This window comes from Propithecus coquereli, unplaced genomic scaffold (assembly GCF_000956105.1).
Source record: "Propithecus coquereli isolate 6110/MARCELLA unplaced genomic scaffold, Pcoq_1.0 Scaffold158, whole genome shotgun sequence".
In the NCBI taxonomy this organism is placed as follows: Eukaryota; Metazoa; Chordata; class Mammalia; order Primates; family Indriidae; genus Propithecus; species Propithecus coquereli.
The window spans coordinates 297,526-309,584 of record NW_012140302.1 but is presented as its reverse complement, the minus strand read 5'-3'; the positions used below and the strand labels follow the sequence as shown (position 1 = coordinate 309,584).

Genomic DNA, 12,059 nt, shown 5'->3' with positions numbered 1-12,059 from the left:
GGTAGAGTGCAGTGGCATCATCATAGCTCACTGCAACCTCAACCTCCTGGGCTCAAGGGATCCTCCTGCCTCAGTCTCCCAAGAAGCTGGGACTACAGGCACACGCCACTGCGCACAGACAGGTGGAAGGACTTTCTCCAGGGCATCTATACGAGTCACTTGAACTCCCCTGGGGCTTCCTGTTGACCCCAAACCCTGCAGGAGGTCACCTTCCACCTTTCTCCAGGCTGACGTCTGGTTCTAGAGGCAGGACAGTTCCAGGCCTCCGCAGTGCTGCTGCACACAGACCAAGCCATGTGCCAAACCCCCTTCCAGCCCTGGCATGACAGCATGTGGTTGATGCCCCTGATCTGGAGGGTAAGAGTGACAGACTTCAGGGAGTTGGCTAGTAAAAAAAAGAAACTGTCCTTTAGGAGGGGAGAGGCAGCTGGGGTGGTGGGAGGTTTCACTGGAAGGCCGGGCTTAGCTTTAATTTCGGCTGTGCTGAGGACTACTAGTTGGCTGCCTTGGATAAGTTAACATCTCAGAAGGTCCATTAACTCATCAATAAAACGAGGTTGAAATAAAATTTGTTTTAAAAAGCATACGGTTTGTCTGAGCCCCGCTCTCTGACCCCATCACTTGCCACTATCCCAGGTTACTGCTCAGCAGCACTGGCCTCACACCCCACCCCAGGGCCTTTGCACTGGCTGCTCCCTCAGCCCAGAATGCTCCCCCTCAGATTGCAATGGGGCTCACACTCTCACCTTCCAGCTCCCTGCTCAGATGCCGCCTCTCGGCGAGGCAGGAACACCATCCCCAGCTCCTGATCCCCATTCTCATTTCTTCACCACAGACTTCATCCCTGACTGACACCCTCTTCTTTCTCTTCATTGCTGTTTCCCCTACTAGAGACAAGCTCCACACGGGCAGGGCTGTTGTTTATTTGGTGCTTGCCATATTCTCAGTCGCTCAATTTATTAACAAAACAGCAAGGCTTTAATTAAAACAAGAGGTCATTGTTGATGAAATAGAATAAGTGACACCGGAGAGGGTCTGCCCTGCTGTACCAATTTTCACATGACAGCTCTGGACCTGGGTAGCCCGGGAGCCTTTTGTCAGTGCAGCCCGGCACGCGGAACCTATCCGAGCACGCATGGCAATGCGGATAGTCCCCATTTGGATCCTGGTGGCCTTTTAGCCAGTGTGAGAGGTCAGCCTGGTGATGGGGCACCCATCCCAGCTTGCTGGGAGGGGAAACGCTTGTTTTTTGTTTTTTTTGAGACAAGATCTTACCCTGTTGCCCAGACTAGAGTGCAGTGGCATCATGATAACTCATTGCAACCTCAAACTCCTGGGCTCCAGCAATCCTCCTGCCTCAGCCTCCCGAGTAGCTGGGAGTGCACCACTGCGCCTGGTTAATTTTTCTATTCTTTATAGAGATGGGGTCTCACTCTTGTTCAGGCTGGTCTTGAACTCCTAACCTCAAGCAATCTTTCTGCCTCAGCCTCCCAGAGTGCTAGGATTAAAGGTGTGAGCCACAGCACCTGGCCAGAGCTACTTTTTTTTAAGTGAAAGAACCTTCTGGGGCTTTCTATCCTCTGTGAAATACTTTTTAAAATCACCCTTGTCCTCACATTCACCAAGGGGGGTTGTGTGTGTCTCTGGGCCCACTTCTGCCTTCCCCAGCCCAGGTCTCCTTGTGTCATGTAGGGCCCAGCCCAGGTGGCCTCTTTGGCCCAGCTGCTCGGCCTCCAGCCACTAGTCCTCTGGGTCAGCCTGCAGGGAGTTTCTGCTGGCTCCTTCGGGCTGCTGACACTTGCCTTTAGTCCATGTGGGTCCCTGGATGGGCCTGGGTCACAGCTGGCTGAGTGCGTAGGCTCGGGCTGTGCTGAGGGCAGCTTCCAGGTCAGCGGTGCTTCCGGTGCCCTGAGCCACCACCCGAGAGCCCCAGGCCTTGCCCCCCATGTGCTTGCACACTGCCAGCGCCCAGGCCTCTGCTGTGAAGGTGGGGGTGGCATCCTAGGGACAGAATCAGAAGGGGAAGCGGTGCAGAGCGGCCCTCCCTCACAGCAATGTACCCTTGAGAGTGGAGTCCCGGGAGATGGCACCCCCTCCCCAGCCCAGCACGTGGCTGGGGGAGTCGGGCGAGGAGACAGGAGAAGGGTTGGGCTGGGTGTGTGTGGATGTTGATGAATGTCTGCAACTTGTTCGCAAAGGATGTGAGGCTGGAGAGGGGTTGATAATTAGGGAGGCTCACAGAGCCTTCTTGGGGGTGAGGGGCCATCTTTAGGGACAAGAGACTGCCCTATCCCCGTCCTGGAGTGTCCTCATACATCACTCTACCCAGCCCTGGCTCCCTTGCCTGGAGGAATAAAGGCATGGAATCAGAGAGCTGGACCAGGATGGGTGGGGGCAGTGGGCTACACCCCCCCTTCCCTCACCTGGGCCACCTGGCAGGCACAAAGCACATGCCCCACGGGCTGGGGGCTGAGCAGGAGCACGGACGTGCTGGGAGCCTGCTCGCAGAGCTGCCGTACCACCTTCACCAGCACCTGGGCAAGGGAGGACAGATGGTGACCCTGTAGCTTCCCAGACTCCAGCGACCTCCCGGTCAGGACTTTGTCCTCCCCAGACCCTAGGGCAGCCTCCCTCTGCCAGCGCTTACTGAGAGGGACTCAGCGGAGACTGTGTCCACGATCAGAGGCCCCTTCGAGTGCCGCCCCAGCAGCTCCTGGGTTTTCTTTGCAGCCTGTGGGGCAGGAAGGACAGCAGAGGGGTCAGGCTGAGAGGCAGGTTTCCAGTTAGGCCCCACTCTGAACTGGGCCCCAGTCCAGCAATCCCCTCCCATCTTCTTCCCTTCCCCCAGCAGGAGTCATCAGCTCCGAGCAGAGATGGCAGGGCTCTGCCTCAGGTGGCCTTTGTTTGGGGTCCCACCTGTGTCCTTCCTCACCTCCCTTGCCTCCTCCCTGTCATCATAGCTCCAGGTCCCTACAAACAGATCGCTGAAGGTGAAAGGAGGAAGGTCGGAGCACAGATGGACTGGGAGGGGACGGGAGGAAGGGGACCCATAGTAGAGGAGCAATGAGGGTTGAATGGTGTTAATCAAGTCAGCAGGCTTCTTGGAGGGACAGTCTGAGCCAGACTTGGGAGCCTGGGGACAGACACGGTTTGGCAGAGAGAGAAGAGGGAAGTGGCCTGGTGACGGCTCCCAGCTGGCAGGAGAAGAAAGAAGCTGCCACCCACCCCGTCCCCATGTGCTCACGCAGCCTGCAGCCTCTGACTCGCCTCCATGTCCCAGCCTTCAGGCTTCTCAGGGTGTGTGCTGGAGGGTGTCTGGGCACATGGGGGCAGCCAACCCCCCCTTACCTGCCCCATCTCCAGCTTGCGGATGGCAGTGTTGGCACGCCGCTGCAGCACCTTCAGCGTGGCCTGCAGCTCCCGCCGCTGCCACTGGGGCATTGTGGTGGTGTCCACAGCCTATGGCCAGAAGCGGTGAATCACCCTTGCCCTTCCCTGAGCCACAGCCGCTGAGGGAGGGACCACGCCCGCCCTACAGACGGCCATCTGGAGCCCAACCCAACTGGAGCGCAGGGGAGCCTGAGAGAGTTCGGGAGGGTATGGGGAGGGAACAGGGCCAGGAGAGGGTGGGAACCCCATGGTGAGGGTGGTCCTCACATCAGTGAGTCGTCCCATGTCCTTGGATAGCCGCTGTGCCTCCGCCACATCCCGGCTGCCCCGACTCAGCCGCTCTGCAGCTGCTTCCACTTCCCGGGCCAGACACTGACCCACCTCTCGGGCCTGCAGGGAGGGAACAGGATGGTCAGGGCTGCCAGGCTTACACTCGCCTCTCCAGGAGAGGGACTCTCAACTCACTGCTGGCTGGGGCCAAATAAGAAATATTTAATAATCAGGACCAATCAAGGCACCAGCACCAAATAATCATGGCAGATGCTAGCTGCCAAGAGTTGGTATGGTCACATTGGTGAGCATGTATAAACTCCGGCTCTGCTACTGGGCATCCCTGAGCCTGAGAATGTCAGCTGTGTGTGTCCCGGGCTCCCCACCATACCCAGAAGTCTCCCGGGCCCAGTGGCGTGCTGACCTGCTGGGCCTGCTCCCCTGTGACGGCCAGTAGGCGGGTGGTGCCCTTGGAAAGCTGGCGTTCCCCGGTGATAACCAGGTCCCCCACAGCTCCTGTGCGTAGCAGGTGCCTATGGGAGGAAGAGGCGAGAAAGTCGGGGGGATGATGGGAGAGAAGGGAGAGGCTTGAACCCTAAATCAAGGGCTGGTGGCTCCAAAGACCAAGGAAGGGTGGGGATCCAGGGCCCCAGGGCCAGTGCAGCACAAAGGAGTGACTCACGTCCCACAGCATAGCTCCACAGAGGTCTGAAGTGCAGCTTGCGAGGCTGGGTCCAATGCACAGGCCACGGGCACCCCCACTGACACCACCCGCACAGGGTCTGGATACACCTGAGGTCAAGAAGGGACAGGCTCATCAACCGCCAGAGAAGGAGGAGGAAGCCTCCGGGTATGCCCGAAGGGGGCAGGTGATCTCCACCAGAAGGGCTCCCCCAACCCACCTCATCCAGAGAGCGCAGGCCAGGGACTTTGGCGGTGAGTGCCAGAGCCACCTCCTCCATGTACACAGCCTCATCCAGCCCCACGGCCTCCTGCACAGTGCGCTCCACTGCCCGGAGCTGCTCCGGGGTCAATGGGGCCTGGTGGGGTGGCGGGAGGAAATGGACAGATTGCCAGGCAGTCAGCCCCATGCTTGCACCTGATACGTTAAAAAGCAGTCAGTGTTCACTGAACTATCTCCAGGTTCTAGAACAGTAGCTAGTGGTGGAGCAGACAATTCTTTTCCTTAGAAAGCCACCTGGGAGTTGGGCCTACTGGAAACTGCAAACCTTTCGCCAGGTATGAAAAGTTGATAAAGAAACTAAAAGAAGGCTCTGTCCACAGGGAGCTTGCAGGGGGCAGCCCGATGGAAGAAGAATACAGGGCGGGGAGATGCAGGAGCAAGGAGTAGGCTGGTGGGATGGGGATTCGTCAGCAAGTGCTTCCTGGAGGAGGGATCTCAGCCAGATGTACAAGGAGGGGAAGCAGACAGGTGCTAGAGAAGGGAAGGGCAGCCCAGGTGCTGGCTCGGGTCCCAGCAGGAGCGAGGAAGGCAGGTGGCTGGAGGGGAAGGGAGGGCCCCTGCTGGAAGACTTCCAAATCCTACAACATCAGAGCTGGGAGAGGACCCAGGCACTCTCTGGCCTGACCCCTCACTGGCACAGGAGCCTGAGGGGAAGGGACTTGCCCCAGGTCCCACAGTGGATGGGCAGCAGTGCTGGGCCCAGAGCCCTGGCCCTCAGACTGGTCAACCCCCCATAATACCAGACTGTCTCTTTTTAAGGCCGTCACCTCACAGGAAGCCTGTCTGTGCCTGGCTCACCTGGGTGGCCACATCGAAGCGCAGCCGCTCGGGATTGAGATGGGAGCCCCGCTGCTCTGTGCCAGGGCCCAGGGCCTGCCGCAGTGCCCAGTTTAGCAGGTGGGTGGCCGTGTGCTTCTCCATGCAGCCCAGACGCCAGGCCTGAAATACTCTTGTCACCCAGGGTCCTGGGTGAGGGCAGGGGGTGGGGACAGTGAGGGAGCTCCAGGATCTCAAGCACGGTGGGGGAGGGTCCTCACCTTATCCACATGCAGCTGCACCTGGTCCCCTACCTGCAGGCACTCAGGGGCTACCACCTCATGCAGGATGAAGCCCCCACAGACCTGGGCCCGGGCCACTGGGAACAGCACGTCCTGGAGAAGGGCAGGGCCAAGGCGCTTGAGTGACCGCCTGTAGCCTTTCCCTCCCCTGGGCTCCCATCCAGGCTCAGGCCTGCCTTCCACACAAATTAGCCTCTGGGGAGGCGGGGAGGGACACTCACCTGCTGCCCTGCCCGCACCAGATAGCCACGGTCAGAAGCCTGACCCCCCTGTTCAGCATAGAAGTTGGTCCTGTCCAAGAGGAGGCCAAAGTGCTGGCCTTCTCCCACGGAGGCCACGGCTGTCCCGTCCTCTGTATACAGCTGTAGCACCTGGGCCTCACAGGTGCCGAACTCTGCCAGGGAGCAGAATGGTTATCAGTGCTAGGCAAGGGCTGGGGATGTGGGAGGAGGGCCTGTGCCTCAGGGCCAACAGGCACTGGGCTGGGGGCACTTCCAGCTGGGGGGCTGCAGCGACCCCTGGTGGTTACCCTGGGTAATGCATAGGGGCAAGTATTAATAGCAACTATTTTTGATGTCTTTCTCAACCACAGTCAAGCTTGTGGCTACCAGCCTCAGTCCAGGCTCTCACCATAATCCCCGTTGGGTCCCAGGGAGTAGCTGTACTTGGGGCTGTCGTCGGTTGGGGGCACCCCTCGGCGCTGCAGATCCCCCAGTGCATGGACATCAAGCCGCAGTCCCTGCTCCTGAACCGGCTCAGCCTGCTGTGCCCGATGCTGTGGGATGGGTGTTGTGTGGAAGAGTGAACAGAGAATGCAGTGGGACTTGAGCCTCACACAGCCCTGTCCCTGTCACACAGCTGTGTGGACCCTGCAGCCCGCTCTGGAAGAAGACCTCCGAGCTTGGCCGGCTGCTAGAGACCCTGGGCTGGCTGGTGAACCATCCATCGTGCGGGTGCCTCAGGGTCAGGCCTCCCCGCTCACTGCTGTCCCTGGAGGCCCCCCTCTAGGACGCTGTGCTGGCGTCTGCTCTTCTATTTAGCCCACTGCCGGCTAGCGTTCCTCTGTGGCCTGAGGTTTTGGAAACCCTGTCCTATCACCTTCATAGTTGAGGGGACAGACCCTATGTCAGCCTCTTGATTCCTCCCAATGGCTGTGGCTCTTCTCCCAGGAGCGCAGGGCTGGGGAAGGGGCTGATGCGCCCCAACAGAGCCCAGCATCGGGGTGCCCCAGCCTGTACCTGGGCCTCCTCCTGGGCCAGCCGCTCCAGCCCAGCAGTGTCCAGCTGCACCCCTTTCTCCTCCAGCATCAGCTCTACCAGGTCCAGGGGGAGCCCCAGGTTCCCAGACAGTGACAAGGACCAGGCCACCTCAGCTTTGAGGAAGGAAGACAAAGGATGTTGCGGAGGGGAGGGGAGGAAAGTGAGGGAGAATTAAGGCCAGGGTTTTTCTAACCACACAAAAGCCACCAGATGCCAGCACAAATGCCCCCTCTCCATAGCGGGCAGTCCCAGAAGTGGAATCACTTTCAGGCTTCATGACCCAAAGCCTGGACTACCCTGGGTAGTCCAGGGTACTCCCTGGGCACATGGCTTCAGCCTAGCCATGAAGCCAACCTTGGAAAGCAGTGACAGGGGGCAGAGGCAGGGCTGGCTGGGCAGTGTGGAAGTGGGGAGAGGCAGGGTGGTGTTCCTGCTACAGAGGGGTCTGGTGTTGGGGGCAGAGTACAGGGAGAGAGGAACATTGGGTGGAAGCGAGCCCCTCCAGCACAGGCTGGGTACCCTACTCACCAGGGAACACATCTGAAGGCCCCAGGCGACTCACAGTCCGATCAATGATCCGCCGACCCCGTTGTAGGGAGGCCAGGAAGGCCGCCTCGTCCTCCGACACCAGGCTGGCTATCTGAACCCGGGCATGGCAGAAGTGGAGCTGGGTCTCCTTGGAGGGAGGGCCTCACTCCACAACTCTCCCATCAGCCCCTCCCTGCCCCTCTGAACCCAGTACCTGGGCTGAGTTCTTCTGCAGTTCCGGATAAGCCTCTCCCTGGGAAGGTGGTGAGGGGTGAGGAGGTGTGGAAGGCGACTAGCCCCTTCTCCACCTCCCCACCCTGGGCCTCCCCAAGGACACCTGCCTTGGAAGCTCAGACACACAGGGACAGGGGGAGGGACCCAAATGGGGAATCAGTTTCCCTGTGGGGTGGGGTATGGACAGAAGGGGGTCCCAAGGTCAAAGGCTCAGCAGCTTGGGCAAGGAAGCTCTGGAAGACTCCCTGTTTCTTGTGAGCAAGTACAGCTTTCTCAGCCTGCTGACAGGATGCTGGGCTGGACATTTAGAGTGGGAGCCCTGGTGCCCAGCCTGGGGGCACTGCCTGGGTTCGGCAGTAGGCTCCCTGAGTGCCAGGAGGCCCAGAGGAGGGAGGAGCCTCTGCTCTTACCAGCGTCTCCACCACGACAGGCACCAGGCTGCCGAGGAAGCCAGGTGGGGCCTGTAAGACCTCTGTGGAGAACCGCACAGCGCGACGGAGGATCCGACGAAGAACCAGCCTAGAGGGGTTCAGAGCCCAGATGTGAAGCCCCAGCAGCCCCTGGTCAACGAAATGGGGAGCAGGGAGGACAAAGTCCAGAGTGTGTGCTCCCATCCTAAAACTCTCTCCTCCCCATCTCTCCTACCAGCTCAACCCCGCCCACCTCTGCTTTTCCTTCCCTCCTCACCCCTGCAACGCCCAGCTGCCCCCGCCTTCTCTGTAGCCCTTCCAGACTCACGGGGCGCCTGACATCCCAGGGGAGATGCCATCGGCGATACAGACGCTGAGTGTGCGGATGTGGTCAGCCACCACGCGGTACGCCATGTCTGTGCGCCCCTGGTCTGCCACCCCTACCTGGCCCAAGTAAGGGGGTGCCCCGCAGCCCTGAAAGCAGGAGAGAAGGAGACGCGCTGCGGGCCCTGCCTGAGCTGGCCCAGGTGGATTCTCTTTATCACCTTTACGGCCTCCTCAGCCCCAAAGCCAACCACATCCGGAACGGCCGTGCCAGTCTGGACTGCAGGCTGAGAAGCCTCACAGGTGGGGGACCAGTCCCTGCCCTGGCAGGCTCACAGTCGGCGCTAACGATCACCATCTCTGTGATCATTTACTGAATTTCTACCATCAGAATGGGGCAGATAGTTGCCCAACGTGACATCTAACCCCCAAAACAGCTGGTTCCGGGAGGTATTACTATACTTACTTTAAAGAGCAGGAGACAGAGGTCAGAGGAATTAAGTGAGAGGAGGCCACGCCACTCACTAGGAGCAGATCTGAGATTTAAACCAGGACTGTCGGACTCCAAGAGTTCCCCACTTCCTGCTCCAGCCTCCACCGTCTTTACAGGGGGCATGGAGGGAGGCTGCATATACGAGTGCTCCAAACAGAGAGCTTGATTCACCCAGCTCCAAACCTGTCTCTTCCCGGAGCTTCCCCATCTCAGTAAGCAGTCGTGTCATTCAATGTGTTGCTGACGTCAACAACCTGGGAGACATCTTTGATCTCTTCCCCTCCCCATCCAATCCATCAGTGGGCTCTTTTGTTTCTACCTCCATGAGATTTCTCAAATCAATCTACTTTTCTCTACTTTCTCAACCACCAGCTGAAGCCACGCCCTATGGCCTCTTGCCTGGACTGATAATAGCCTCCCAATTGGTTTCTCAGCTTCTACACTGTGTCCCTCCAGCTCGTCCTCCGCATAGCAATAGGAGGAGGTTTTAAAAGCATACATTAGCTCATGCTCCCTCACGCCCACTTAGAGCCCTTCTCACCACACTTTGAATAAAAGCCCCACTTTGGATTTCAAGGCCCCTTAAGATTGGACTCCTGCCTTCCTCTCTATGGTAGATTGTTTGCAAAAGTGGTCCCTTCCTGTGCATATGCCACTTTGCAATATGACTTTATAGCTGCTTCCCACCAAGGGATAGAATCTATTTCTCCATCTTCTGAATCTGTGCTGGTTTTGTGACTTGTTTTGGCCAACAGAATATAGTGGAAACAACACTGTTCTGAGCCTAAGCTTCTGCTCTCCTTCTTGGAAGTTTGCCCAGCTGTGATGTGGGCAAGCCCAGGATAGCCAGCTGGATGATGACAGATGCAGGCCTAGTCAGCCCTCATTCCCCAAACTGACAGCCCCAACCCTCAGAAGTGCTGCCTTGCAGCTGACCACATAGGTATGAGTGAGCTCACACAAGACCAAAAGAATGATCCAGCTAAGCTCAGCCTAAACTGCTATCCCCAGACTCATGAGCTAAATAAATGGTTGTCGGTTTAAGCTACTGAGTGTTAGCGTGGTTAGTTATGCATCAAAAGCTAACTGGCACACACTCCAACTACATCCCCTGCCCTCTACTTTAGCTGGTCGCCTTTTTGTTCTTGACACATGTCAAACCCTTGCCTGCCTTAAGGCCTTGGTACCTGCTGTCCCCTCTGCCTGGAATGAGCTTCCTATGGCTGAGTCTTCCTCTTTCAGGTCTCAGCTCCAAGATCCTCTCCTTAGTCAGCCTTTCCCAAACACCTGTCCTAAAATTCCTCTTACCCCACTTCCTCCTAATTATTATCACCCATGTTTACTGCCCGTTCACAGTCTGTAAGCTGCTATCTTGTTCTCTAATGCATTTATTTATTGCCTGTCTCTCATGTTAAAATGTAGTTTCCGTGATTTCTTTTCCATTTACTGCTGTATCTTCTGTACCAAGCACAAAGAACGTAACACAAAGTAGGCACTCAACACATATTTTTTGAATAAGTGAAGGAGGGAAGGAGTCAGGAGCAACGCTAAGTAATGAACGACGAATCCCAGTCTCATGTTGACACCCTGGGATCCTTGGGTGGTCACTATCCCCAGATGCTGGGAACACTTTGGATTCTCAACAAAGATGGAAAGCAATGGGGCTGAGTGCTGGTGACGAGGAGGTCAGAGGGGCTTCTGGAAGGGAAGAGGCAGGCTCACCTGGTGTATGGCGTTGAGCAGCGGGGAAAAGAGGTCAGTGTCGTAAGTGGAGTGTTTGCCTTGCAGCACAGCAACCAGCCTCTCCAGGCCCATTCCTGTGTCCACGTGCCGCTGAGGCAGGGGCTGTAGGCTTCCATTTGCCTCTCTGGCCAGGGGAAGGTGTGCAAAGAGAGGAGTAGAGGAATGAGGAGAGGCCCAACAGGGCTGACAGCGGGAGGAACCAGACAGGCAGTGGGCTCCCCTTCCCCAACATCAGAGGATGATGGCCTTGGGTCCTGTCCTTTCTCATAAAGGGCTATCTCTACCCTCATCCCTTACTCAGGCCCTTGCCTGGAACCCAGACATCCCCTTCTGGGACAGAATTCTTTGCCCGTAGAAAGAGACATGTTGCGAAGAGAAGAAATCTAGAGACCATCATGTTCAACTCCATCATATGATAAGAGGCCAGAGAGCAGCAGTGACTTGTTTAAACTGACACAGGCAAAGACTAGGATTAAACCAGTTATTATGTGAAAAGTGCTTAGAAATGTGCCTGGCACATAATAAGGACCATCTAAGTGTTTGTCATTACAAGAAATGAATCTGAGTCTTCTGACTGCCACCTTTTCCACTTCCGGCTAGGGATTCTCCTCCTGCTTCGGCACCCCATTACCTGTTGTATTGCATGAAGACCAGATTCCAAAGCTCCACCAGTTGCGGGGCTCCCACCCCACCAGCCAGGTCGTAATGGATCTCGGTACAGGGCCCACAAGGGCCAATATCCCCCATCTCCCAGAAGTTCTCTTGTGGGCCAAAGGAAAGCACACGGCTCGCAGGCACTCTGGGGAGAAAGGCAGGTGAGTGGTGAGAGATGGACAGACCCAGAAGCTGCGACCCTTTCTGCCGTGAGAGCCCCTCCTTCAAGTCCCAGCCCAGCAAGAGGAACAGGGCTGGCCCCACAGTATCCTGGGATATGCTGAGACTCTGAGGACTGGTGCTGGTGTCTCTATTTCCTAGTCCTCCTGTCCTCTAGGAGTGGACATAAGGAGGGGGTTGACTTACCCTAAACTGAGCCAGATGTCCCTGCTTTCCAGGTCTGGGTGCAGCCCTGCTTTGGGGTCACCACCAAAGTAGGAGACCCAGAGCTTGTCCTCAGGGATCCCATAGACCTGAGTGAGCAGTTCCCAGGCCATGCTGCAAGCCTCCTCCTGTGGCAGAAACCAGCATGGGGTGGAGAGCGGAAGGTACATGAGAGGGCGGTCCCACTGAAGTGCCAATCAAGCCACGTGAGTTCAGCCCTCAGCTTAAGACAAAACCATTACCATTGCCCATCTTGTTCCCAGAACAACCCATGACCATTTCTGCCTCTGAGTTTTTTCCTCCCAGAAAGCTTTCCCCCTCTTCTAAACCCTATCTTCTTTCAAGTCC

The 12,059-nt window shown here is 57.3% G+C and overlaps 1 protein-coding gene across 1 annotated transcript in view; it reads right to left on the bottom strand.

Moving 5' to 3' along the window:
* Positions 1-1,798: 1,798 nt before the first annotated feature.
* AARS2 (alanyl-tRNA synthetase 2, mitochondrial) overlaps positions 1,799-12,059 on the bottom strand; it is a 12,202-nt gene continuing 1,941 nt past the window's right edge. The window contains exons 3-22 of the mRNA XM_012640940.1: positions 11,694-11,839; positions 11,305-11,472; positions 10,653-10,797; positions 8,442-8,587; positions 8,114-8,222; positions 7,684-7,722; positions 7,470-7,581; positions 6,921-7,054; positions 6,313-6,457; positions 5,904-6,076; positions 5,662-5,775; positions 5,423-5,563; positions 4,563-4,700; positions 4,343-4,452; positions 4,085-4,193; positions 3,658-3,780; positions 3,349-3,459; positions 2,648-2,731; positions 2,424-2,534; positions 1,799-2,001 (exon numbers count right to left, since the gene is read on the bottom strand). Of these exons, the coding sequence (XP_012496394.1) occupies positions 1,837-2,001; positions 2,424-2,534; positions 2,648-2,731; positions 3,349-3,459; positions 3,658-3,780; positions 4,085-4,193; positions 4,343-4,452; positions 4,563-4,700; positions 5,423-5,563; positions 5,662-5,775; positions 5,904-6,076; positions 6,313-6,457; positions 6,921-7,054; positions 7,470-7,581; positions 7,684-7,722; positions 8,114-8,222; positions 8,442-8,587; positions 10,653-10,797; positions 11,305-11,472; positions 11,694-11,839 (2,523 nt within the window). The 3' untranslated portion in view covers positions 1,799-1,836. The remainder of the gene's footprint in view (positions 2,002-2,423; positions 2,535-2,647; positions 2,732-3,348; positions 3,460-3,657; positions 3,781-4,084; positions 4,194-4,342; positions 4,453-4,562; positions 4,701-5,422; positions 5,564-5,661; positions 5,776-5,903; positions 6,077-6,312; positions 6,458-6,920; positions 7,055-7,469; positions 7,582-7,683; positions 7,723-8,113; positions 8,223-8,441; positions 8,588-10,652; positions 10,798-11,304; positions 11,473-11,693; positions 11,840-12,059) is intronic.